The sequence below is a fragment of the Zootermopsis nevadensis genome, unplaced genomic scaffold, assembly GCF_977971745.1.
Source record: "Zootermopsis nevadensis isolate Lab colony 2312 unplaced genomic scaffold, Znev_1.0 Znev_ptg000007l, whole genome shotgun sequence".
NCBI classification, from domain to species: Eukaryota; Metazoa; Arthropoda; class Insecta; order Blattodea; family Termopsidae; genus Zootermopsis; species Zootermopsis nevadensis.
This window is the reverse complement of record NW_028259139.1, coordinates 10,788,447-10,815,523: the sequence shown is the minus strand read 5'-3', so window position 1 is coordinate 10,815,523 and position 27,077 is coordinate 10,788,447. Positions and strand designations below refer to the sequence as shown.

The 27,077-nt window shown below is 36.0% G+C and overlaps 1 protein-coding gene across 3 annotated transcripts; it reads left to right on the top strand.

The window, feature by feature from the left end:
• Positions 1-928: 928 nt before the first annotated feature.
• LOC110826792 (spatacsin) lies at positions 929-26,957 on the top strand. 3 transcript variants are annotated; one of them, XM_087344251.1, is made up of 35 exons: positions 929-1,215; positions 1,574-1,722; positions 2,057-2,260; positions 3,069-3,273; positions 3,711-3,818; positions 4,409-4,533; positions 5,360-5,691; positions 5,953-6,103; positions 6,480-7,093; positions 8,465-8,646; positions 9,738-9,898; positions 10,570-10,876; positions 11,375-12,034; positions 12,576-12,746; positions 12,831-13,045; positions 13,951-14,210; positions 14,523-14,708; positions 15,190-15,441; positions 15,790-15,990; positions 16,780-16,899; positions 17,415-17,592; positions 17,796-18,019; positions 18,957-19,126; positions 19,459-19,612; positions 19,697-19,912; positions 20,788-20,959; positions 21,270-21,466; positions 22,199-22,373; positions 22,528-22,689; positions 22,951-23,081; positions 23,180-23,287; positions 23,624-23,899; positions 24,963-25,120; positions 25,618-25,779; positions 26,138-26,957. In XM_087344251.1, the coding sequence occupies exons 1-35, from the start codon at positions 1,013-1,015 to the stop codon at positions 26,349-26,351; spliced, it is 7,503 nt and encodes a 2,500-aa protein (XP_087200377.1). In that variant the 5' UTR covers positions 929-1,012; the 3' UTR covers positions 26,352-26,957. The 3 variants fall into 3 exon arrangements, with proteins under 3 accessions (XP_087200377.1, XP_021913476.2, XP_021913475.2); XM_022057784.2 differs by having other exon boundaries at positions 3,066-3,273; positions 3,717-3,818; XM_022057783.2 differs by having other exon boundaries at positions 3,066-3,273.
• The last annotated feature ends 120 nt before the right edge of the window (positions 26,958-27,077 follow it).

Genomic DNA, 27,077 nt, shown 5'->3' with positions numbered 1-27,077 from the left:
TTTTTTTTTTTTGGGGGGGGGGGGGGAGAGATATAACTCTCCCACCAGAATTGTTAGAATGTTACCTGTTTCTGTATTCAGTTTGTTCTGTGCAATATTTTCAATTTTGAAATAAACGCAGCTGTCAGTGGCAGATTCATTTACTACGAACTGTCTGTATTTGGAATGTCACCATTTACGCCGCTGTGTAGGGCTTCTAAACCCTTACTTAAGATAAGTTGTAGGATTCCGCTCCAGGATGAGACAATCGCAAATCTTATGCCAGCACAGAGAAACACGAATAAATTCGCCTATATAACCCCCCCCCCCCCCCCACTAAGTTGGACCCGAATTTTTATCCCAATGTTTGTTTGATCTAAGATCTCAAGACAACTGGACTCGCCTTCATTTATCAATCCCTAAATTAATTCTGCATTTAAGATACTTTTTACTTTAAAGTATGTGCATGTGAGTTTTGTTCAATGATTGTGGTCTTTTGGTTTGTGACACCATGCAGTCTTATAGGTGGGAACCCTGAAATGGTGGTGATTCATTAAACCAAAACGTGACACGACTCGCTGTAACTAGTATATGGCTTCACAACCCAGAAGACTAAAGGCAACAAAATTTTATTTAGTTTTCTACATTGGTCACATAAAATAGGGCAGTCACATGCAAACAAACTTCGAGGAAATTCGTATGTTCACTCCATTTATGAATAAATACAAATTGTTCTCCTTACTGGATTAAATTGCTCTTGCAAAGCCTTTGAAGACAGCAAAGAAACTGAAAATTGCTGTCATCTGGGTTATGTTAGTCTGGTAGATTTGAAGCATAGTAGAGCTTGTGAGCCCTCTGGTGGACGTGATGAGAACTTACGAGAAAGATTTGTTCACAGATGAAACCGTAGACAAATCGTAAACTGTGACAATCGATTTACGACGTATTAATGACCCGTGATACAGTTCGTTTTGGATCGGGCGGTGTTATGTCGCCTTTGTAAGTGGTTGTTGTCATGTGTTCAACGTAATAAATGGAGCAAAGAACCGTCAGTTTGGTGAAAATATCACCAACACTCGCCATAACAGATTGCCATATTGCAATTATTTCACAGAAACTTTGCCATTTGTGTTTAATATCTAGTGACAAATATGCAAATGTGTATTCTATTTCAAGTAAAACAGAAAATGGACCATGTCTAACACTCATCTGGAAGAGCTCTTGGAAAGTTGACAGGTAACTAAATAGCTATAATCCTTGGGCTCACCCGCCTTAGAAGAGTTCTTTTCTGAGGGTAAAATAGACACATAAAAGTATTCCAATAACAAAGTGCCACTTCCCAGAAATCCACATATGTAAATATTGCTGTTTTATCAATAAACATCTTTACTGATTAAACCTCACATAACGTTGTAACACCATGTGGACTTCTATGTAGGTAGTTACCAGTGTTTCGGAGGAACATACAGCCTCCGTCTTCCACATGGTGTCAACCCAGAAGACTAATGTCAACATCTGCAGTGTCATGAGAGCCCCAGGTCACATGAATACAATTTGTTTCGTGGGAGAGAATTTATGTTTTCTTCTTTCTCAGTTGCAAATTTTCAGAAGATGGACAACAGTTATTTGTCATATTGGAAACCAAATCTTTTCAAATTTACAATATACATGATACCACGCTGGACTTTCTAGCTGAGGAAGACACCATACTGTTATCAGCTTTGCTAGAAAGCACTGGAATTGGTAAGAAATTATTAGATAAACTGAATATATTTTCAATATATTGAATTTGAAGTGAAATTGAAGAGTATTTGTATCGTTTTGTAAATGTGAGTGACTTTTATTTTTAGTTAGACTGAAAATGTAATGTAGAATCTTTGCTCATACAATTTATTGCCCATATTATTGACAAACAAACAAGATACTGAGCCAGTAAAGCACATACTGCAATCACAGAATAGAACCTCATATTTTTTGTTGATAACAGTGAAAGGGATATTGATGAAGATGCTAATTTTAAGGGAATTTTATATTAAAGTATGTGAGATTTATAACAAAATTAATTAATCTTTTGCAGATATAACAGAGTCTACTGAACTGAAAACAGTGGTATTTTCTAAATCACAACTAACAGTTCTGGTTGAAAATAAGTGGCTTGTAAGTTTCTGGATTCAGTACCCCACGCCGCTTTCCGTCACAAGCATTATCGAGGTCTCATCATGCAAAGCAGTTGGAAGTTCTAGTGAATATGTTTATTCTCTGACAGCTGGAGGAAATGTCAGTATCCTTTGATTTTGAAAGGTTGAATGATTGTTATGCACTTTCATGCTGAAGTGTGGAGTGTTTTTGATATTGAGTTTGACATGATATTATATTGTGTTCTATTTACCTTTAATAAATTAGTTCTTCTGCTTTTGATAGAAAACTTTAATTGATTAAATGCGGTAGTTAGGTTATGTATTGTCAAGGTGATTGAATACAGAAGCATGAGATTAGTAAAACATTTTCCAGGCATGGTGGAGACAATAAATCTAACAAAATTTTGGTTGTGAAACCAAAAATGAAAAAGTTATTTGAATGAACTACGAATAGACAGGAGGAATGGGGGTAAAGTGTGGTCTGGATTAAATTAACTCTGGATGGGGTATAGTGGTGGATTTCTGTGAAGATAGTCCAGACCCTCTTAAGTTTCAGAATGGGATTTCTTGATCACGTAAGTAAATATGAGCATTTAACTCTTTTATGAGTACAAATGTAATGGAATGTTCAGCATCCAAGTTGCTGCATGTAGTGTGAACATGTTCATATGTTTTCTACTTTCTGTGTCCTGTAAATTTCATACATACAGCAGTTCTTTGATTTTCTAAGGACTATACCTGATATCTATATTACATGAAGTTATCAGTGTGGCTCTCTCTTTTTTAAGTTTTTGAAAGTGACATGATAGGATTTTTTTATTGAGAAGAAAGAAATTCACTCTGGTTATGTTTTAGGCTTTTTAAACACCTTTCCTAAAATATTCTGTTCAATCGTGTTTTTAACATGTCATTAAATGAAAGAATGGAACTTCTTTAACTTTCTAACAGCAGCATATTCTGTCAGGAGTGGGAGGCAGATTGGAGTAGTAAATCTGTACTCTCTGTTACCACATGGTCAAGGCTCCGAGGTCCTTGAAACATTTTCTGCCATGACAGTGTCTACAAACGGAGACTTCATTGCAGTGTCTGATATAACCGGCAAAGTTTTTATCGCTAGGGTTCAGGAATATTTCAGCACTGATCTTCAAGAGGAAAGGTGAAATATGCGTGTTTTAAAACATAAATTTTAGCAGAGCCCATGTATAATCTTTAGATTAGAATATTTGCCTTGTTAATCTTACTCTTATCAAATTTTGGACTAGCAATATGTTCTGATGCTAAGTTGTTTGATCTTCCACTGCCTGTTTGATAATTTATATTTTTTATTCTCAAAACAAATTTTATTAGCAACTGACTGACCTAATTTGCTGTAACCTCTGACCAATCACACGTCATGATGCTTGAAAGATCACAATATTAAAATTCCACGTGTTGGTTTCTCTGAAATGTTGGTAGTCATTTTTAAATACATTTTGAAGTATTCATGTGTCACTTCAGTTGTATGATTTACCATAGACATTTGTTTTAATGTTTGATTCATGTAATGTTATGTCATGAGTAATGAGGAAACAATTTGAGAACCGAATTGTAAAGTTCTAGGTGGAACTGTGGAGACAGCGTTATCTCGGCAAGTTCTGGAACATCTCGTACTTCTGTTAGAACAATCAGTAGCCTGCTACGAATCCAACCATCAAGTTCAGTGTATGTGTATATCTTTAATTATTTTCAAGAATGTAATAGCAAATATGTAATGTTCATGCCGTCACAAGAAAACATCCTTTGAATTGATAAATTGAGACTCTGATGCTGTCTAGCAGCTAAAATTGTAATTGATGTGTTAGAAAACCTTTCAGCTTCAGTTAGATTCTCAGAAATACAAGTTTTCTTGTCAGGGTGGAAATTGTCTGTGCTCTTAACTTAAGGGTGCTAACAAAATGTATAACATTTTAGCTGTATGTCAGGGGAAATTGTGTTATTATCTTACATGAAACTTCAAAAAAAGTCTCATAACTATTTGGGTACTTCTGAAATAAAGTAAGTTTTGAAATGTGTGGTTCTTACGGCAGTGAAGATTTTGATGGTGGTCTTCTGGATTTTGACACTGTGTGGACCTGTAGATGGGTACCAGTGTTCCAGAGGTATATACTTATGCGTATATCTTCAAGCCTGAAGTGTTACCAACTTACAGGTCCGTGTGGTGTCGCAATCTGGAAGACAGCCATCAACTTTTAATGTCATGTACAATGTGTGCTCTTTATCAGTAATGTTGCATTACATTTATTTTTTGACAGGGGAGACAGTTCTTCCATATATATGTTTGAATTAACAGAGAAGGATAAAGTTCATTCCTACAAAATGACGTGGGATACCTATTTGCATTCACTGAAGCAAAATGAGTGTACAGAAAGTGTAACAGGTATGGTAATACTTTTTCATGTGTCACATTTACATCCAAGGAAACTTTATATTCTAGTGATGAAAATATGGATTTACGTCTTGAATTTAAGATCATCTTTGTCCAGTTCATATCATTACAAGGCAGATTTATATATAAAAAAATGAATAAGGAATATGGTTGGAGCTCATGTATTTGTATAAATCTGTTTCATTTGCACTGTACATATGCTGATTAACACTAGCTCTGTTATTTATGAAAAATCTGAAAGTTCAGCTGCATGGTAGTAGGTCAGAAAAAATTACTGTCTTGGTGTTGGTAACAGCCTACAAGACCATGTGACAAAATAAGAAAGAAGACTACAAATTTCACCATTGTAAGAATTTCATATCTCAAATGACTAAAGAAGCCATATCTGAGGTAGGGCACCTATGCAGATTCGAAGACATTAACGAGTTTTGCTTTTCTCAGAGATGAAGAAAGGGAAAGATACACAGAAAAGTATTGGCACATCCAAAATCTACATTTACAACATTTGTTTCCTGAAATATGTTGCATTCCTTCAAGTAATGTGCAAATCATTGTTTTGGAATCACTGATGTATTCTGATTTTTATGTTCATATTTCCAGATGTTGCACGTATAGAAGTAATAGTACTAAAATATAGCATGACCACTTAAACCATTATTATTGTGATCAGGTGTGTAAATTCAGAGCAGAAGTCATACGTTTGAGAGATCTTTCCCATCTCCATCATTAGGGAATGATGTGACTGATCACATGAGAGGATTGTAACACTTTTAGTCACTGTGAAAGCTTTGATTCTTACTTACTGTCATCCTTTCAGGGAGAAATAGAGGACACAAATCACAAAACATTAGAAGAGTTAATGAATCTGGATTACTTTGTGTGTCTGAGCCACCAGTTGGATTCGGTGTACAGGAGCTGCATATGACAGCTGCAGGATTGGCAGTTTGGTACACAGCAAGTGGATCATCTTTCGGTGGGGTGTATCGTCTTTATGATGTGGCATCAGGAGCCTTTCTTGCTGAACAGGTTGTACCCACTGACACAGTCGTGATTCCAGGTGGCTGCTTAGGGTTAATGGATGCCTTCCTCTCTCCCAGCTGTTTATGGTTGTTTCTAGGTAACCTGTCCAGAGATGTACTTATGAACAAGGTAACTATTTATTTTTCTCTTTACTGTACCTAATTTGTTTGTTTGTAGGTATTAACAAAACAATATTATTAAAGACTTTTTAAGCATATTCTTCTTCTTGAGATAGTTTGCATTCTTTGCATGAGATCCACCTGTATTTCCAATTATGTTTATTTTTATACTCCACATTGCAAATTTATCTCAGTTCTTTCCAGCTATTTAATTGATATGTGTTCATTATATATTTTTTTATTTGACAAATCATTTGTGTCCTTGATTTAGCTATTACACTGTGTGGAAACAGAGTCAGTTGGCCGATTACTGCGAGGAGGGGAATGGGGTGATTTGATTGTTCCCCTTCCTGCATTAGCTGATGGTCTTAGGCAGCACCAGATGGACGTGGTTCGATTGGCACTGAGTTTGCATTCTCAAGGTTTGGTTTAACCCACTGTTTCATGACGTTTCTTACAATATTTTAATCTTCACTGATATTTTTATATTTTTACAATTTCATTAATGTTCAAAGTATGTACAGGACAACATATGTGTCAGTATAAATTATTTTGTCTTTGGTTGCATGTGTTTGGTGTAAGATGGAAATGGGTGAACCATGTGGCCATCGCTAACTAACTGTATGGAGCAGAGGCATTTTTGAGGAGCTTATAGTCTCTCAGCTAGTCAGTCAATTATCTAATTTATCACAGTCACTATGCACCTTGTGCATCTCTTAAAATTAAAACTTAGATACTTGCAATCACATCAGTTTCTTATGAATTTTACATGGCTCACAATATGTTTTATTTTTTCAGCTTTCAGGACCTCATTTGTAATTAATCCAGGTGATAGTGATGCCGTTTGGCAGACAAAAGTCCAAAACATCAGTTTGAATATGGATAAGCTCTTTGCTACTGTGTTTGATTCATTGCTTGAAAACAAGAACAAGCTGTCATTCTCTGAACAGGTTGTTTTACTTTATTTAAATCACGCAAATGACTTACTTCAGTTTTTGCACGAATATTTTGGCACAGAGTCTGCACTACATTCTGTTGCGTTACATGATACATTTGAAAAGAAGAAAAGTGTGTTGGTGAAGCAAATAATGTTGCATGTTGTGGAACTTCGGAGGTACTTGCGGAAACATTCCAGAGATAATGCTGTTGCAAGTGGCACGTATCAGCCGCTGGGCTGTCTTGGTGATGTCTTGAAGAAAGAATGGAGCAAATGGCAAGATATGGAAGACTGTGATGTCATTTGTGAAGCAGTGGCAAGCAATAACATCCCTCTTCTTCAGACGTTTCTATCTACGTGTCGTGGCTGGAGCTCTAGTAACTTGTTTCAGAGAATTAAACAGGAAGTGTATGTCTGGGTACAGCAACTTCTGAAGCAAGACATTGAGAAAGCAAAGCAGATTTTAGTTAATCTTGTAAGTAATTCTTAGGATGACTAAATTATGAAGTCAGATTTGTTTCTCATATGAGGGAAAACATGAAATGCATACTCTCTCTCTCTATTTTTTTTAATTATATTGGGCAGTTGCCATCTGGCCAGCCTAGGCATGGGTCAGAATATAATATTACAATTAATTTAGGGTCCAGGGGTGGACTAATTTGCAGAGTGTCTGATGACTTTATGTCAGTACTTAAAGATTCTGTTTCTGAGGTCTTTCCTGTGCAGAAGTGAACATGGATCTGATTCTTATTCTATGTTATATTTCTTCCATTGATTTCTATTCTGATCTGTTGGGAGAATAGCAATTGTTTCGGGCAGTTCGTTATTAAAAACTCGTGATTGTATTTTGTGTATTTATTATTTTGAGGTTAAATTACAAAAGTAGTGATATGGGTAGTGTTACTCTGTTTTATAAAAGTACATATTAACTTTGTTTGTACATTCTTTGAGTTGGTAATATTTTTCCAGAAGAAAGTTGCTGAAATGATGTGCATGAGATGGGTCAGGTCTGGTGACTATTTGAAGGGAAAGAGGAGGTCATATAAAGGAGAAATTCTTAAATAAAATAAATGATTTTAATTAAGATTTACTTTTATAGTTTAAATGCGTCATGTTTGTGTTTTATAATTAAAATATATAATATAATTCAGGTCTATACACAAACTTTACTTACAGATGTTAAAATTTAAAATTTGCGCTATTCATCGTTACTACGATGTTACAATACTGCGCCTTCATTACTACATGTTTCGATGCGTAGCATCATCTTCAGGTTTTTCCTTTAAAACTACTTTATATTTCAATGCAAGTTTTTCATTTATTCATTTATGTTTTGTTTTCCATTATTATATATATATTATATAATGGAAAACAAAACATAAGATGCATAAAATAAGAAGATCAACAGAACACATACTATAATAATTTACAAAACAGATGAATAAATGAAAAACTTGCATTGAAATATAAAGTAGTTTTAAAGGAAAAACCTGAAGATGATGCTACCCATCGAAACATGTAGTAATGAAGGCGCAGTATTGTAACATCGTAGTAACGATGAATAGCGCAAATTTTAAATTTTAACATCTGTAAGTAAAGTTTGTGTATAGACCTGAATTATATTATATATTTTAAGATTTACTTATTCAGATTTACAGGAGTGGGGGTTTGTGGGCAGATGAAAATTTAGAGACACTGATCAGTAGGATAATTTTAAGAACTCAGTAGTTTATATGGTCCAATAAAACCTCTTCATCACTGTGTCTGATCACTTGAGAGGACATTGAAAAATAATTATAGTTTGTTGAATATGTAATTAAATTAACATGGTCTTTTGTTACAACAGGGCTGTGAACCATACAAAGAACTAAGAGATATCTGTTTGAAATCATTTGATAAGGAACTGCGTGATAATTTGGCTGTGTACCTTGCTGGCAGAGATCTGTTTACCTCAGATGAGTTAGAAGCTTGGGATATGTTAAAGTTAATGGAAGAAATACTTCATTCTAAATGTATTCCTAATATCAGGTGAGTTATTACTTGAGCTAATCAACAGTGTCTTTTTTTGCAACTTTTTAATGCTGCAGCTTGCATCAGACTGTCAATTTTCAGTTTCTGCCATATAATTTCTGTGACTTATTGAGTTATTGACAGTTCATAAAATTGAACAGTGTTGTTTCACAAGTATTTATTAACAAGCTTTAATTTTTGTTCTCTTATTATATAAATGTGTTTTTTCAAGTTTCATTTATGGCATCCTTCCCGTCCTGGGGTTGGCTAGAACCAAACATCGGTGACTGCGTGCTGCTCTACACAATTTTATAATTCAGAAGATGCAGTCCTCTTATTCATTGCTGTGAAAATTGAAGACCCATATTTTATAGGAAATGGTGGCTTATAATATCTCCATGAAATAAAAATGTTGTCATGCTGTGTGAGACCATGGTAATACAAATTGTCTGTTGGTAGATGGCTGTTCCAGTAACAGTGCCTTATTCTGCAAATAGGTGACTGCTAACAGCATTTATAGTATCTAATTCTACTGTAGATGGCTCTGAGATGATGTCAGGGGCAAGCTTCTATTACTATAAATACAGTAGAGAAAAGGTGACAAAAATAGTGAGAATATTAGTAATGGCACCTGGAACAAAATTATTAGACTTTTTTAGAATTATGGTGTGTAGCAAATATGAATGAAACGTGGTTTGAATGGGTATGGGCTTTTTGATGTGTGGATAATTGAATGAAGATGACTGTCTTCTGGGTCATAGCACTATGTGGTCTGGTAGAAGAGTACCTATGTCAGGCAAGACAGAACCCACTGGTCCAGTTAAATTTCTGTCTTGACTGACTAGTTCCTATATCTCAAAACCGATTTTTACGCATTGTTAACTCATCACCCTGGTGATGGAGGCAGCAAGGACTACTGAAATGTTGGTAAACCGTGCTACAATCTGGAAGGCAGCCATGAGAACCTCATTGTTTTGTTGTGTCTTATTGTAGGACTACTGCCACCGGGTAAAAACCCATTTGCAGTCAATAATAAATAATAATAAAAAATCGTACTTAATATGAATGAAGCTCAGACAACACTTCAGCAGACTTGTCTTCTTTCACAGTTTTCCTGTCAGAGCAGTACCTTCACGTCAGAGACATATTCAACCATATGATATGCCAGAGATATCTGAGAACTCTGATAATTTATCTATTAGCACAATCACACAACAATCGAGAGACTGGAGAGTTACGGTATTAGTGGAACTGTACTTTAATACCTTAGGTGAGTTAGTTCACTTGGCTACATAGTTCATTTTTTAACTCCGTTAGTTACAGGGAATTGAATGGTAGGAGGTTATGAAGAATGAATTGGATAGGATGTGGAAAGAAGTGGTTATTGTCCAGTTTAAGGTAATATCCCAGTATTTGCATGGAGAAATTGTGCCCATGAAGATACTCAGGATAACCAATCTTTGGTTCAAGATTCAAATGCACCTCAGGACCGTGAAACAGCAGTGATGATTATTGTATGTTGGGTGTAGAAGATTGGCTTTTCAGTTTGAGCTGCATTGTCTGTTGAAGTCCTTCTATGTCATCGAACATTGTAGCTGTTGTGGTCTGTGGAAACCTTTCACTTTTTCATTAATTGTTCAAAGAAAGGTTTACATCTCTTTCTGTACCATGTACAGAACTTTTTCCGTCAAATATAAATTCCATATTTTTAGTGAGATGAGCAGAGATAAGTGTTTAAGAATGTATTTTGTTATAGTGTCAAGTGTACATGAAAATAATGTGTAGTGTATAACCACTGCCTAAAATTAATTTATTTCCAATCCATTTTCAATTTGCATCCTGGTCCATAATTATTGTTAGTGGCACATAGATCCGTACAATATTGATACCGATAATCTTTATTTGGTATTCACAAGATATTGATTTTTTTATGTTTAACAGATGACAGACTGAAAACATTTATTGAACCAAACATAGCCTGGAAATATTTGCTTTCTAATAACAGAGAAGATATTCTGATAACTTGGATCAACACTTACTACAGTAGATTTGAAGGATGTATAGACATAATTACCAGAATCAGTGACCGGTCATGCACAAAGAAGCAACCAAATGCTGAAGGCACCGAAGAAATGCAGATACAAAAGTTATTTTCAGAGTGGGATGTAACACAGTCTATGATAGACAGTATTCATGTTGTGTGTTCTATGACAAGAACCAAAGAAGTGGTATTGGACCACTTAAGTAGGTGAGAGTTTTATTTTTATTTTATTTTAACTTAATTTTTGTATGATTTTCTATAAAACAAACTATAGGCATATGAAATCATGTTTACATGTCTGTCAATCTATTTATCCGAATAATATTTGGACCAGTGAATTATTTTTCACAAAACTTGGTATATTATTATATCACATGGCTTTTTTCTTTGGAATTAGTTTTAGAATGTAAGGTAACATTGTGACGGCCTTAAGAACTCATTATTTAGCTTTCAAATGAACCACTGGAAGGAATCATGTTAAATTTTATATGATTTGAAGCTTTTGCAGTGATGTAACTCAATAAAATCTTCTCGGGTGATCAGCTGCATTAAATGGTTAAAAGACAAAACCAATGTTTCAGGGACAATCTCTGTCCCCGTCATCAGGGTTCTGGCAAACGTTAACATTTTAGAGAGTTTGTCTTCGCTTTATGTGTGAAATTATATTATGAAATTTTGTTTGAACTAATATTACGTATTTTACAGGTTTGGAGTGTTCAGCAGCAGTGAGAGAGCAAATCCATGCACTATTCTTACAAGATTCTGCAGAACAAAATCCCTTAATGATATTGAACAAATTTTAAATCAGCCGTTGTCCAGTGTATCATACTGCAATTTTGAAGATTTGTTTATCAGTTTTTGCATTAAACACAAACTGTTTAATGTAATTTTTCCTTGTTTCCAAAACTCTGATTTTTCAAGTGATAGGATTGATTCCCTCTGCTCTTTGTCACTAAGTAAGCAAGAAGAAAAGGACTTGTTGAGGTTATGGTTGACTATGAAACAGCTGGATGGCAATTTATCTGATGAATCCATTGTGCACCAAGCAGTGTTAAGTGCGACTCATTTTTTGAGTAAAGGTAATACTGATTCATACCTTCAAGAACATCCTCTTGTGACTTTGGCAACAATTGTTTATGGAAACAATATGATAAAGGATGTGGTCGAAAAGAAAATTTCAGCGGATCTTCCAATCGACAGTGATTCCGTTCATTCTGTCCTAAGACATTTTCCTGTCTTGAAAGTGGCTCTATCGTCACAACAGAGTGATTATAATACCCGACCAGATGTGACGGTGTATCAGCTGCTCCAGGGCTGCTCACCATTTGACATTTCAAAGCTGTTTGGTTGGCAGAGCACACACATGTATGTATCATGAAGACGGGAATTTATATTTTGTATCTTTGTCTTTATAAAGCATGTATACAAACAAAACTGTTTACACTTTGAAGGACACTAATGCCTTTTACAGTATGCAAGGTTTTAAGATCTTTGTCTTTACTAACCTTTTGAAATGCAAATTTTGTATACTCCCATAATGAAAGGCGTGTGAACAGTCAAGTTTTTAACTGTGACAAAGCTTGTCATTAGAGCTTTATGTTTAACAAATTCAGTACATTTTACATCTTTGCAGCCAGTTTTTCTAAGATACGTTTTTAATATTATAATATTCATGCCTAGGCTTCATGTAGAGTGATGTAATGCAGTGTGAGACAATGTTTCATACAGAAAAACAAGACAGATGATCTACAAATTGTTCTCACTTAATTTATGATATTTTGAGACTTGTGTGTTTCAAGACACATTTTTGATTTTAAGGTATGTGTTAATGAACTGTTAAATTAACTTACAATTTTTCCCTTTTTCTAACATGAATGCTTAACAGAATTATTGAATGTGATTTCAGAATAAAGGATGAAGAATTTCCTCACTTTTCTTCTGAAAAACTGTCTGCAAAATATGGACACAATGTAACTTTAAGTTACATGTATTACTTGAAACAAGGGCGGCCTAGCATTGCAGTAAATGTGTTTATTGTAGATCAGCTGAGATTACATAGAAAGATATCCAGAAAAATGTGAGTATCAGTGTTTAATGATATTGTCTGTGTTGTTGAAATTCCATTTTGAACAGTTTTATTAAATCTGCTGTCATTTACCAGGAAGAAACAGGCATGTAACTTTGCCCATGGCTTGGCATTAAAACGTTTTGCAAATCAAAGCATTACTTGTGCCTGCATATCATTTATTGAAATGCTGGGCGTAGATTCAGGAAATGTGAGGATTCACGTGGCTGCAGCAAACAAGATCCTGAATTACCTAAACTCTTCTGTCTCTCACAGTACTGGCAAGGAACAGCTTCATGAAGAACAAGTTGGTAAGCTTGAATTGTTTTGGGTTGTTATAATGGGCATGTAGTAGAAACATATTCAAGAACAGGAACAGGAGTTGCATTAGGCTAGGTCACATTAATTGCCATAAGGATTGAGTCATGAAGCAATTGATGTCTTCCTTTTATAATTTTCTTCACTTCACCATTCCAGTGTTGTGATATTTATTGAGTTTCTTCACAGTCATCGTTTATTCAACATTTTCATGTTTGTTGCTGGCTGGTGGATTGTAAATAAATAGTGTGATGATGTAGATTCTATTTATCTGGTTCAGGATGGGGTTCACGGGTGGGCTGTTGTGAACATGCCTTCTGATTCCATAGAAGAAATGGAATTTCTTTAGCAGCTGCTAAAGGAGGACTCTGCTTTTTACAAATAATCATAGAAGGCTCCAGAAATATCCTTGCCACTTGTAATGGGTTTACGAACACTGTTGGTTTTTTTCATTTTTATTCCCATTTGAATGTTTATTAAAATGTATTTTTTAAGTGGCTAATAGATTTTATGTAGTTTTTCTGGAGCCTTGTTGTGAAAAAGGCCCTCTTTTTGCCGATGCATAACGTGTGTCCATTCCATTGTAATCTTAGTTTTACTAACTTGTAGTGTTTCTTCTGCTTTCAACAACATCAACAAAATATTGTTCATAAGCAAGAGAATAGACAACTAAAATTAAAATTGCAGGTTTGTGTGTATTTATGCTTTTCAGAGTGGGAGCATGGTTTATAAAACGTCATGGTTACAGAAACATTTAATGATGTTATTATCATCTTTCAACAGTTTTCATCTCTTTTAAATAACTAAAATAAATTTTCAAATTCAGAACATCTTTACTTACAGAATGACATAAATGTTGTTATAGATTTTATTTGGTTATTATAGTTTTCTGCTCTAGGTATGTTGATGCATGGGCTGGTAGTTTCAAAGGAGCAGATAGCGACAGAAATTCTGCTTCTATTAGAAACTGCACTTCTTCATAGTCACTCTTCTGATGATTCCACTGTGAAACAATTTCTGCATTGGGATTTGGCTGTCAAGTTTGCCAAGTTACACCAGGCAAAGTTACCAGAACAGTTTTTAAGGCATTGCGCAAGAGCAGATTTGTGGCTTCCATTTGTTTTGTTCATCCAAATTCACCAGTATCCTGTTGATCAGGTTAGTTCAGTTGTTGGTTTTCATAGTAGAGATTCAGTAGTATTTATCTAAAATCATAGGAAGAACCTAATTAACTGATGGAAACAAAACGCCAAACACTGCTAATACCAGAGTTAATCATTGGACACATCTCTGGGCCACTTACATTTTCATAACCTCCTTAATATCAAATGTAATGCTTGTAACATGTTACGAGTAGATTGAAGTTCATACTTTTTATGGTGTTAAATGATAGGTTTGTCTCCATTATTATTTCAGGGTAGCCTAAAACAACTGAGTGGTAATTTGGTTGCAATCTTTGACATTTTCTAGGTACTGTTACTTGTCAAAGAATTTCATTCGAGTCATCTTCAGGAACATCTGTCACATGCATTGAGTCACAAAATGGCTGTGAAACAGGAACATGTGGGAACTAAGGACAGAAGTAAACTGATGGCAAGGGATTCACGAAAAGTTCTGTATTCAACAATAGGATTTCAGAAAGGAGAGGCAGGCAGTGTAAGTTCTGTTTGTTATAAATTCTACAATATGTCTGTCAGTAAACTGACTCACTGCAGGCTTGACAAAGGTAAGAAACCTATAAACTTCTGGATTAAATATATGGGTGTTTCTGAAGAGAATCTGTTATAAAGGAATTAAAAGTTGTTAATTTAGCCATAAGAAATTGACATTGAATGTAAGTAGCATGTGACCTGCTTTATTGTTGTAATGATGAATTGAGACTATACTATGCCTCTGGAACTGTGGCCGCTAACAGGCCCATTGTCCATCTGCAGATGATACATGAGTGAATATAGAGTACCAGTGAAACGATGCTGACAGGAAAACCAAGGACCCAGAGAGAAACACCACCACAAATCCCACATTGACTAACCTGGTCATGAACCTTTTGCCCTTCGCTGTGAGCAGCTGGTGACTGCCTGAGCTATGTCTTGGCCCACCACATATTGTGTTTATGCCATACATTTTATCATTGTAGGAATCATTGAGCGAGTCTCCAACCCAAGGAACAGAGGGTGCAATGCATGTCAGCAGTAGTTCAAGTGAAGACTCATACCAGTCTAGTCTGCACGCTGTTACCATTTCAGAATTGACAAGCTATGAGGACAGTAATGATGTGTTTTGCACTCTCCTGAGTTGCCACAGAAGTCAGGATCCACCACGAGCTTTATTAACTGCTTGCCATACTCTTCGGAATCCACTGTTTGCTATTTTTGCGACGTGTTATGAGGTAAGGGAAAAGTCACCTTTACAGGTTACAGCCCTTTTCTTATTTTTAAAATTTCCAATATGGCGTTGTATTTCTGTAGCTTCACCTTAAAAGTTAAATAGGGTCTTCATAACAAGTTCTCAGTATGCTGTTTTTGAGCTATGAACCTTTTGCGTGTCTAATAATTTATGACTGCTTCCTTTAGTGCCCTTCCTATTTATTCATAGTCGTCATGTCATCTGCACTTAGCTATTGATCCGATGGTCCGGTGGCCGTAGCTGGTCTGTGGCGAGCCGTGGTTGCGTCATCCGTACCTGTGAACTCCAGAATAATATACTGCTAATAATTATAATTTTACAAATGTTACAGCCTTCATCAGTTTTGGCTTGCTTCTGTACATGGCTCATAACTTCCTTAGGCAGTTGTATATCAGCAAATTTAAAATCAAAACTTTGCTCTGCATTGCAACAAAATGTTTGGCCTGTGCAACAAGTGGAGTCACTCCTTAAGGAAATTGTTTCCACAGGTTACATAACGACACTTGCAAGAGGTTTCAGCATCTTTTTGCCTGTAAGTAAACAAAGTATATTTGTTGTTCATTAAGTATTTTAATGACTGACAAAGTTAGTGGCTCAGGATCGGACTTTTATAATTGACAAACGTGAGATTTAATGTTCTCATAGCAGTGACGATGATGTTCTCCAGGGTTGTGACACTGTATGGACTTGTAGGTAGATCTACCTATGAGTCTGCATGGTATCATGGCCCAGGACAACAGCGTTGTCATCTTGTTGATAGATCTTCGGGGGGAAATTCCCTGCTTTTATGGAATTTTAAGATATTGTAGCTAACTACATGATATAGGCTGCAATAACTCAAGTTAGTGTAGCAACTGGTTGCAGACTGGACCACTGCGGTTTGGTTTGTGGCCCAGGCAGGGACTTTTCTTGTCACTACATCTGAAGTTGCTCTGATTACCATCCATTTTCCTATTAATGGATATGAGGGTCTCTTTCATGTGGGGTAAAGTGGCTATAGCGTGAGACTTACCCTTCACATCCGTCTTGTTCTGAGATTAATATATGGAGCTGTAACTCCACTCCCACAACATCGTCATGGTGTTGTGCGAAAGCAAGGGCAATTTTATCTTTACCTTTTATATTTAATTACTTCTGTTAAAGAGTCATTAAATAATCTAAGCATTATCAGGACTTTACATGTCTTTCTCTTACTTCACCTTTCTTACACTTGTGATGAGCTCACATATGCATTAGCTTCCTGGGTAATAAATGTATCGCAAATTGCGTGACTTTTAACTTCTATAATACGCAGAGTAACAACAGTTACGTGTGTTTTCAGGAGAACCCATTATGTGCTTTTACTGAATTTTTAATGGAATGTGTTGCAAAGAAGAATTTTAAGGGGAGCACTGAGAGTATGAAAGCGTTCAAAGCTGGTTGGTGCAACATGAAGATAAATGTAAGTCTCTCTGCATTGTACAAGATTTACAACCACGTTTTTCCAAAATTAATTTATTTCTTTGGGGGTGGAGGGAAAAACAGGGTTCAGTATTGTAGTTAGACAAACCTGTATTTGGATTTCTTGATTTTACATTGGATTTTCTTTTCTATACCTCAGTCTGTTTTTAGTTTTGATAAGATATAAGAAGGTAACTGGAGCGTGTATTAGGTGTGATTGCTGCATTGGCAATGGAGCATACCCATTTCTGAGTTCAATGGTGAAGAGTAAAGTTACAAGTATCAGTGTTTTATTAGTCTTGTGTCATCTTGGAATTTATACTTTTAGGTAACAGTGGCTGATTAACTAGACTAATACTGCTTTAGGGATTTTACTTTAATACAGGGATAGAGAATGATTTGACAGTGATGTATAATACCAAAATTTGTTTTTTGTTGCTATGCACATAGACTATATAGCGTGGATCAGTCTGTGGTCCGGCACATCATCTCATGATGACTATTTGCTATTTCCAGCCATCCATTATGGCATGTGAAGATTTGGAGGCTACGTTCATCAACAGTGGACACTGGGTTGCATCTATTGCAGTCAGTATGGCGTGCATTGCGTTAGGAAAATGCTTCAGTTCATCGCATCACCAACTGTTATTTATTAACACACTTTGCAAGACTTCGTTTACAGAAAATTTACCAGGTAAGTTATTTGTTTCCTGTGCTTGAATAAATATTTTATTTGTTCTTATGCATATTGCATGAAATGAAGACATTTGGAAGAGGTTGTGTCCATCCGTTTGTCTGTCCATCTACATGTTTCATATTGAATATATATCATTTAAATTATCTTGTAACAGACTCATTAGTATTATAGCACATACGTTACTTATTACATGTGACCAGTGAGTGCTTGTGACTTCAAACTCCTGGCTCAGTTGGCGGAGTGTCTGGAAGGTACTGGAGTACTTGCAGATTGGGCTGCCCTGTGTCATGACAAGGGTTGCACTGAATACCAAGCGGAATTGAAGCACTGCGTAGACCAGCTGGTGGAAAATGGCAGATACCAGCAGGGTCTTGATTTTGTGTCTCTTGTTGGACTACCTAAAGATTCTGTAATGATTGCTCAGGTTAGTGTGTCATGCATGCCAAGTCATTGTTTGTTGTATAAAAAGGATATGTTTGTTGGAAGTCATTTGTCAGGTGAATGTTAAATTAAAATGGATTTTCATTAATTTCAATGAAGTAGAGATAATTTCACCAAAGACAGTACAATGATAAACAAAGGTAAATATATGCTACGCGTTCAGTACTATATAGTCTAACCTACTGACATGACATCATCATTAAATAAATCACTAATAAATAAATATAGTACATATATACATATCTATTTATTCATTTATTATAATAAGCTGATATTAATTTGATGAAAGATTCTCGGGCTACAAGCTGCATCAGGTAGCTGAATGTTGAACAGACCATATCTTCTGCCAATGTTTTGAGAACAATTTCAAATGCACACCACTAATAAAAACAAATATGCAGTATATAATAAAAAGAACAACAAAAAGTGTAAGATTTCAATGATGCAGTCATGTTTTTCTCATAATTGAACAATAATTTATTCAATGGGTAAGGTCTGTTGACTAAGGTTTTGAGATTTTTCTTGGCATGTGTTTGGTCTAGCATATTTCCATCATAGAAGAAATTTTGTTACCTATAATATTAATTTTTTAAAATGTGTTTATATAAAAATTAATTCCATAAAGGAGAATTTGATGTTCAACTTGTATAAATAAAACCATAATATATTTATACAATAATTTTATTCACCGTCTTTACACAAGCTTATAAGCTTGTGTAAAGACGGTGAATAAAATTATTGTATTGAAGAACACAAGCATGACGCAATTAAGATATAAGTCATAATATATTTACCTGTTCTGTGAAATTCTGACTTTGGTGGAAGACCTAGACATAGATGTTTTAAATTTTTGTTTTTTAGAAATATGACTGTGTGGACAGTCACATAGTTACAGCTGCTATGTGCTTGGTGTGTTACAGTGGTCGCATGAATTTAAAAATCTTCATGTGTTGAAGAACCAATCAGAAAGTGAATGTACAGCGTTTTGGTACAGATGTCATGAAGCATTTTGTGGTAATGGAGTCAGTCCTAAACATGCTGCTGATTTCTTCAAGGAACACTCAAAGAAGGTGTCATCAAATAAAGAGAGGTGCTTGATATAATTGGGTATAATATTTAATTATAGCACAGTAAGAACAGAAAAGAAGGAGCAATATTTTTATGCTCAAATAATATTTTATTAGGTTCTTAAAAATTATTCTTTGTGTTGAATTACGTAATATATTTGTCTCAAGTTCTGTAACTTCTGCATGATACATTTTTTCAGTGATTATTTCCAGTTTTTTCTTTAGTGTTTTGTAAGGACTGTTATTGGTGAAGTCTGCAGTTTTGCCATTATGTCTGCAGTCCTTAATAGCTACCTTTTGTTTAAAAAAAATTATAGCATTTATAGTGATCTGAATGTCTGAATACATTTTTAAGGTATCATGTTTTGAAAATGGCTTTAACATGGCTGAAAAGGATCCAGGAATGTGAAGACTCTGACAATGATGATTCATCAGTTACAAATTTTGAAGAAGACCATGTGGAAATGGAAATGTGGAAATGTTTATTACAAGTGGATACAGAACTGGAGGTAACAGCAAATACAAAGAGTTTTATGAAGGAAGTTCCTCAGCCTCACACTCTGAGTTACAGTAAAAATAATTGTTCTTTACAGGAGACTGTGCTGCAGAATCTCACTACTAGTAATACTACATCTAAATTGCTCTGTAGTTTGAAAAAAGATCTCCAGAAAGTTTCCAGAATACCTCGTGAAACACTGGCTGAAGAGCAAGAAATTGCTCGCCTTGATATGTTGATTGGTAGGTTGCTGGATCAAGCAGATATAAGTACTGCAAGCAGAATGGAAGCTTTGTTCAACCATCGTAATCAGGTATCATGTTACACTACAGATGTGTCTGACACCATGTTGTATATTTAATATTCATGATCTGCCTGTACTCCCATGTTTAGGACATTGTTATTATATTGTCATGTTGTTACTGTTTTTATTTTTGATAAGTGGCAGCAATTGGGATAGAACCAGGAACCCATAAATTAACTAAACTTGTATGCTAACCTTCACAGTCATTCTAGTGGTCTGTTGTACAAAAAATATAAACAAAATATCTCTCAGTATAATGACAATCAGTAATCTGAAGACTGAAGCAGAGGAAACTCACAGACATTGTGTGTAATTAAAAAACCTTAGACGAGGGGTATGCAACTGGCAGCTTATGAACTGCATGCTGCTCTTTAAGTATGTGACCTGTTGGTGATTTAAATCCTTTGTGGAGCCATTTTTGAGTGTTTAACATGAGTATAAAACACTTAAATATCTTGGTAACTGTTATTTGCATTACATTTTTAGGTTGCCTTCAATTCTACTGTGATATCTTGTATAGTTATTTATTTCCATGTAAATATTTTGCTTTTCCACACTTCACATCAGTCGCCATTACACATATGAGGAAACCACATGCTTACAGTAAAACAGAGATTTGTTTTATGGGAGAATATCACTTGTAAGTACATAAATTGATCCATCAAAGCTTTCTTCATTATCTGCGAAATTTTGAATGCATTTGAATGACATCTCTAGGAGATAAGAGCAAGTATATTTATGTCAGTGAAGGTGTTTGGCACTGGCAGTGTGATATAACTAAAACATTGTTTGACATGTTTGCCAGTGAATGTAAGAGAGCAATAGAGGGCAACTGATAACCAATCATAGAACAGGATTGTATGATGAAAATTTCTTTGATTTAGGATTTACAACTCCTGTGGACATGTATGAGTCTGGCTGAGGGAGAGATCACTCCATACCAAATGAGTGCAGAACACAGGATGTTACTGTCAGAACCAGCAAGTACATCCAGCAGCACCTACAAACGAAGAACTTTGAAATCAGTAAGGCTAACGTCTGTGTCATCAAGTGGAAGTAAGTGAATCTGTTTGATCTAGATTTAGATGTTGGTTGCTGAGTAATATTTTATAATCTGTAAAATTTGTATTTTGGACTTTGTCCATTGTCTGTATTTCAATAAAATTAAAACAATATGGAAGCTGGATCTTCTGTTTTCAGGTAAAACATTTGGACAGAAACCCTAGCTGTTTGGGCCCCTGATTTTGCTAGACTCAGACCTGAGGTCTGAGGTTATTCATATTTCACTTTTACAGTATGAAGTTATGATATAGTTAATTTATGTAATACTTCTTGTTGACTTTTAATGACTGTTGTTTCTTCTCAGTTAATAGTCCTGGGTCATCACACAGTCTATTGAACCAAAGCATCAGCTCAGACTATGTAGATGATAATGTCCGAGATAAGCAAGACACGCTGTCAGTTCTGGAAAAACTTGTTGAACATCTGCAACATGGGAGAAAGTTAGGCAGTCGACTTGTCTGTTGCTTCCGTGTCGCCATGAACTTGGACATGCCTTATCAGGTATTATTTGAGATATTTTCTTTTATTTATTCATGTTAATAAGTCCTACATTTTCAGTTGATCATGTTTATTGACTCGTAACAGACCGACCTCAGGGCCCACCCAGCCTCCTATCCAATGTGTACCAGCAGCTCATTCGATGTAGGGGTAGTAATGTTGAGATGTTCACTCACCTCTATCTAGTGCCTAGGTTAAGAATGTATGGAGCTGTGCCTTCACTCCTCATATATCTTCATAATGTAGTGCTTAATTAAGCACAGGACAACTGACCCTTACCATTATCATCCATTCTGTAGTTACGCATTTTATCTGAACCTTACATGAATTTATATAAATGTAAGATTTGAGGTTTTCACAGCAGTGAGTACGAAGATTTCTGTCTTCTGGATTGTTGCACTGTGTAGTCTGGCAGATGTTAACCAACGTTTCAGAGGTCATACTGCCTGATGGAGGCGGAATGACCTCTGAAACGTTGGTTAACATCGACCAGACTACACAGCGCAACAACCCAGAAGACAGAAATCTTCAATGTATAAAACTACTTAACAGACTTCTGTAAAATATGGTATTAAGTTTATTCTGTGTCATATGTGTGGTGAACTTGAATTTGAGACGACAGGTTTTTGTCTGTAATGAACGAATGAACATTATGGTTAGTAAGGTAAGCAGGAAACATAAAGCATTTACTGTGTAGATTCTCTTTTGTTTAGTGGCTTGAATTAAATGTTTTAGGAAATCTTGAAGTTGGAAGATCCTTTGAGGTTATTACACACTTCCCTTGCCAATGACTGTTGCAATAAGTTTGTTGTGGCTAGTGACCTTATGTTGGCAGCTCAGATGAACAGTGAAGAAGTGTCAAGATTTCTTTGTCAAGAAATTGTTGCAGCTGTCAGTAATCATGTACAAGGTACGGTATTTTAAGAAATTTTCCATGAAGACTTTGAGATCTTGGGTGACGGGTTTGATAATTGCTGTCTTCTGGGATTTTGCACCATCTAGTCTGGTCTTTATTCTTATCGTACATGTGTAATACTGTTTTTTTATGAATGTGTGTTGCATAGGTGAGAGTAACGTGTTCTCTGGAGTCACACTGTGGGACTGTGATCTGGATCTAAACTGTCATCTTGTTTTGGAGCTTTGTGATGACTTGTCTGGACTTGGTACAAATCTGTTGTGTGAGGCAACTCAAATTGGTGCCTCACAGCTGGAGGCAAATAAGGAAGGTAAGATCTGAAGATTGCTGTATTCTGGATTGTAGTGGTATGTAGTCTAGTAGAAGTTTACCACCATTTCAGAGGTCCTTACTGCCACCATCATCAGGGTGATGAGTAGGTTGTATGCATGGAATTGGTTTGAGATATAGGAAACAGACACTCTTGATATAGTGGGACAGCTTTACTTTAATAACATGGTTGGTTACTTACTGTTATTGTTACTGTTGCAACTTTGCAGTATGTTGGCATTACTTTTTGTGAATTTTGCAGTTGTGGAGATACTGATCCGTGCCCATGATTGCTACACAACAGCTTTGAATATGGAAGGAATTGTAGCTGTTCTGCATCGAGCACACATACTCACCAATAATCTACTGCAGAGGCAGGACTGGGCTCTAATGGTGACAACATTGGCATTAACCATATTTTATTTTCATGTTGAAGCACTGACATAGAACCAGCTCACCTGCTTACTGTATTTGTTTTATCCCTTATACAGGTTCGTTTGTTGACTGGAATTGGAAGATATACAGAAATGAACTACATTTTTCAAATGTTGAAAGATAATGAACAGTTTGAATTTCTTCTTGGAAAAGGATTAGATAAGGTAAGCCATTATGAAACTAACCGGCTAACAACCTTGCACCGTAAAAAGGAAGATGTTTCGAAACCTCAATCAAAGCCTCGGACAGACGGACCCAACAGAGGACCGAATGGAAGAGGAGAATTGAGGAGGCCATGGACCGAATACGGACTGGAGAGCCATAGAAGAAGAAGATTATGAAAGTAACCTCTACTCAGTAAATCAGTACCATTTATTACAACAGTAAATTTACTGTTTGTGCAGTGGTTCTGTTTGCTTTCATGGTATGGAGTTTGGGTGTAGGGACAGTTTTATCTCTTTAAATAATATGTGTGTTGCTGCTAATAATGTGGATTTTAGGTTCCAAATCTGAAGCTGGCCGTGCTAGATTTTCTGAAGCAGCACTGCCCCGAGGACCGAGAGCTATTCCGGCTCGTTTCTCTTCACTTTTCGTTGTTCAGTGAAGTTGCAGATCTGTGGGAAAGTGAGGGATGTGCTAGAGTACACACTTTGCTGGCAGTGATGGGACAGCAAACGGCAACTGCTCCTGTGTTGCTTACCAATACAGAGGACACGAAACTCTGCCTTAATACGGCAATGGTCAACTTTATGCATGCATCTGAATACTTCCTGCAGGTAAGACATTGTTTGTGGAAGTCTCTGCATTTCACCCAATTGATAACTTCTTATTAGGTGTTTCTCCTTGTGGTAGGTATTGGTACATCATATCAGCACCTGTTTTTCATAAATCACAGAAAAAAATGAAAAGTGTGTCATGAAACTTCCTCAAAGGCATATTAACTTTTTATAAGATTTATTTCTGTTGTTAACTTTCTTAAAAGGTTGTGTTGTTTTCAAGAAGGTTTATTTTTGTTCAGAGAGCTTAAAAATTTTGCTCCCTCACCTTATGTACTCTGTTCATTTGGGGTGGGAGGTGGCAGGCAGAGGAACTGAGCTGCGCAGATATTGATGAGCCAAATGGCTCAGATGCAGAAATTCTTAATCAGTATATTTATAAACAAAAGCCTAAATTACATTTTGATGTGTGCATTCTGTCTATTTGATAAAAGTAATTTTGTCATAACTTATATAGGCCACATTACAAATGTAAATTCATGTATATGTGACAATATATATTGTACGGCGTTCTTAGTTACTGTTGTTTCCGTATTAACAGTTTCATACCAACTTTCACAAAACCAGAGGTATTTATATTTGTACATAATATTGTTATAAACTGCCTTTCAACAAAGAAACTCCTGTATCAGAGAATGTAGTCACAGTTGAAAGTAAGAAAAATGTGTTTTTTATGCTAATTCCTCATAAAGAGCACAATTTGAATACATATTTTTCTCCTATGGTGGCACCTGAACTACAATATTAGGTATAAATGTGAAGATAACATTAAAATGGATCTTAAAGGAATAGGGTGTAAGTGATTAAAGTTTAGAAGTTTACCACCATTTCGGAAGTGTTTGCTGCCTCCATTGTCAGAGCAGCGCTGCAGGCACATGGATACAACTTGGAACTACAGCCCAGAATGCAGCCATCTTCATACTCACTAACTACTGTGAGAACCTCAAATCTTACTTAATTTGTAAATTTGTGTTTCTTCTTTAGAATAAGAGGCAGTGTTTCACAGCTAAGGCTAATGTGTATATTATCTTTGACGTAAGTGTTTTGTATGTTCTGGTTACAGACTAACAAACTGACTAGGGCCATGACTGCAGCACATCACGCAGAATTGGTTGCTTTACAATTATCTCTTATCAATTCTCTACCTCTTGGTCAGGGGGCAGACTGTCTTCTAGAACTGGATTCTGCCCAAGTTGCGTATATGGTCACACACAAATTGAGGTGTGTTGTACAGTGTGTAATTACTAAGGGGAAGGAAGTAATGAGTCGGGAGAAAACCATATGATGAGGAGCTTGATAATTTGTCTCTTTAATAATTATTATAGGTGTGATCAAATTAAGGAGGATGAGATGGTTAGAGCGTACAGCATGCATGGAAATGTTGAGAAATGCATACAAGATTTTAATAATAAAATCTGAAGGGAAGAAATCATTTTGGAGACGTAGGCACAAATGGGAGGATAGCATTTAAATGGATCTTAAAGGAATAGGGTGTGAGTAGATTAAACTGGCTCAGGAAAGAGACCAGTGGTGGTGTGTTGTGAAGAAAGGATGAAACTTATGAGTAGAATTATTAGCTTCTGAATAATGATTTTGCTTCTTTGAGTTAGTATTTAATTGTAATCTGGAATATTCTTGCCAAACAAATTAAAATTATTAGCATTTTAAGCATCTTTGTGTTGATAAGTACGCTGACAGTTTGTATTATTTCTTTATAGTTTTCCGCAGGCCTGTATTATGACTCGGGCATACAGCCATCCCGTCGACTGGGGGGCCACCCTTTACCAGCACTGCATTGTTCAGGGAGACGCAGCGTATCTAACAGACTTCATGTTTAACATGCCTCTTACTTCAGCGTTAGTAGAAGATGTGGCTAGAAGGTCAGTCTTTATGCCATTGGTGGCAACTTCTGTCCAAGTGAGTTGGGGGGGGGGGGGGAGAGAGAGAGAAGACACATTGCAAGATTTTTATCAGAGTAAAATCTGCCGAATGTGTTTTTACATATTTTGTTGGGATATGAAAAACAGTTTTTAGAAAGTCCTCACGAGTCAGGTTTATTAATTCTTTTTTTTTGGAATTTGTAAGTGCATAAGGAATAAGTTTATTAATATATTCTGATAAAATCAAACCTTATCCTTTAATTACAATATCTTATCACTGTTAGGAGGAGCAGCACGTTGAACGCCACAAAGGACGCAGCACAGTTGCTAGTTTTTTTATGTTATATTTCTCAATTAGATTTCAGTTGGAAGCAAATGTTACCCAGGAGATGGCTCAGCAGATGAAGAAATTTGTGTTGGGAATATCAGACGTCGAAATTAAATATCGCGTGGCTAGCCAGTTGGGCTTCCGAGATGTTATTGAGAGCCTGCTGACTGGTCCAGCGCTACCGTACCTGAAAGATACTGTCTGGCGGAGTGGATTCAACAAACACCGCAACTACCTTCAATGAAAACTTCACACTGTATGTTTAAAAGATGATATATATATCAGACCAACCGTGGCGCCTGTCCACCATTATCTGATGGGTACCAGGTGTTTTTTCCATAGGAGTAAAATTCTGGTGCAGGAAGTTGACCATTTAACTGCATCTAATGCTCAGATTAGAAGTGCGTGGGTTCTTAAGTTCACTCCCTTATACTTTGTCGTGGTGGCGAGCTTGGTTATAATGAAGTCAAATTTATAAACTTACGCTGAATGTCACATCTGAGTGGTTATAACTCTTGCTTCTTGTTTGGGAGATATTTGGATGCCAATCATTCTAAGGTTTTTCATGGTCTTCACGATTCTGTCGAGGCAAATGTCAGTAAACTTCTGTCAGACCACACGGCGCATGAACCCAGAAGACGGCCATCTTCAGACTCACTGCCGTGAAAACTTCAAATTCTTCATATTAATTGTTGGTAACAACCTACAATACCATATGGCATCATGGCCCAGAAGACCTTGCGTCGTTAATTAAGCCAAGACTTGTTTCCATATATATTTTGTTGTATGGAGTACATTTGTAACCAGAGCCAGAAAATTATTGTGCAAAATATAAATATTACGTACCTTACGTGTGTTGGTGATTTCACCAGGCTCTTATAATGACCTTGAGTGCCTCCCTACAAGTTAATTTTGAATCATCAGATGTATGGAGAGTGAAAACATGTTTTTCACTTGTCTTATTTTTGTA

Excerpts from the sequence above, each read along its gene's own strand:
- LOC110826792 (XM_022057783.2), top strand. The coding sequence starts at position 1,013 with ATGGAGCAAAGAACCGTCAGTTTGGTGAAAATATCACCAACACTCGCC. Across the intron at positions 3,819-4,408 it reads ATCCAACCATCAAGTTCAGT|GGGAGACAGTTCTTCCATAT; the intron begins GTATGTGTATAT and ends ATTTTTTGACAG. Across the intron at positions 16,900-17,414 it reads GGTGCAACATGAAGATAAAT|CCATCCATTATGGCATGTGA; the intron begins GTAAGTCTCTCT and ends TGCTATTTCCAG.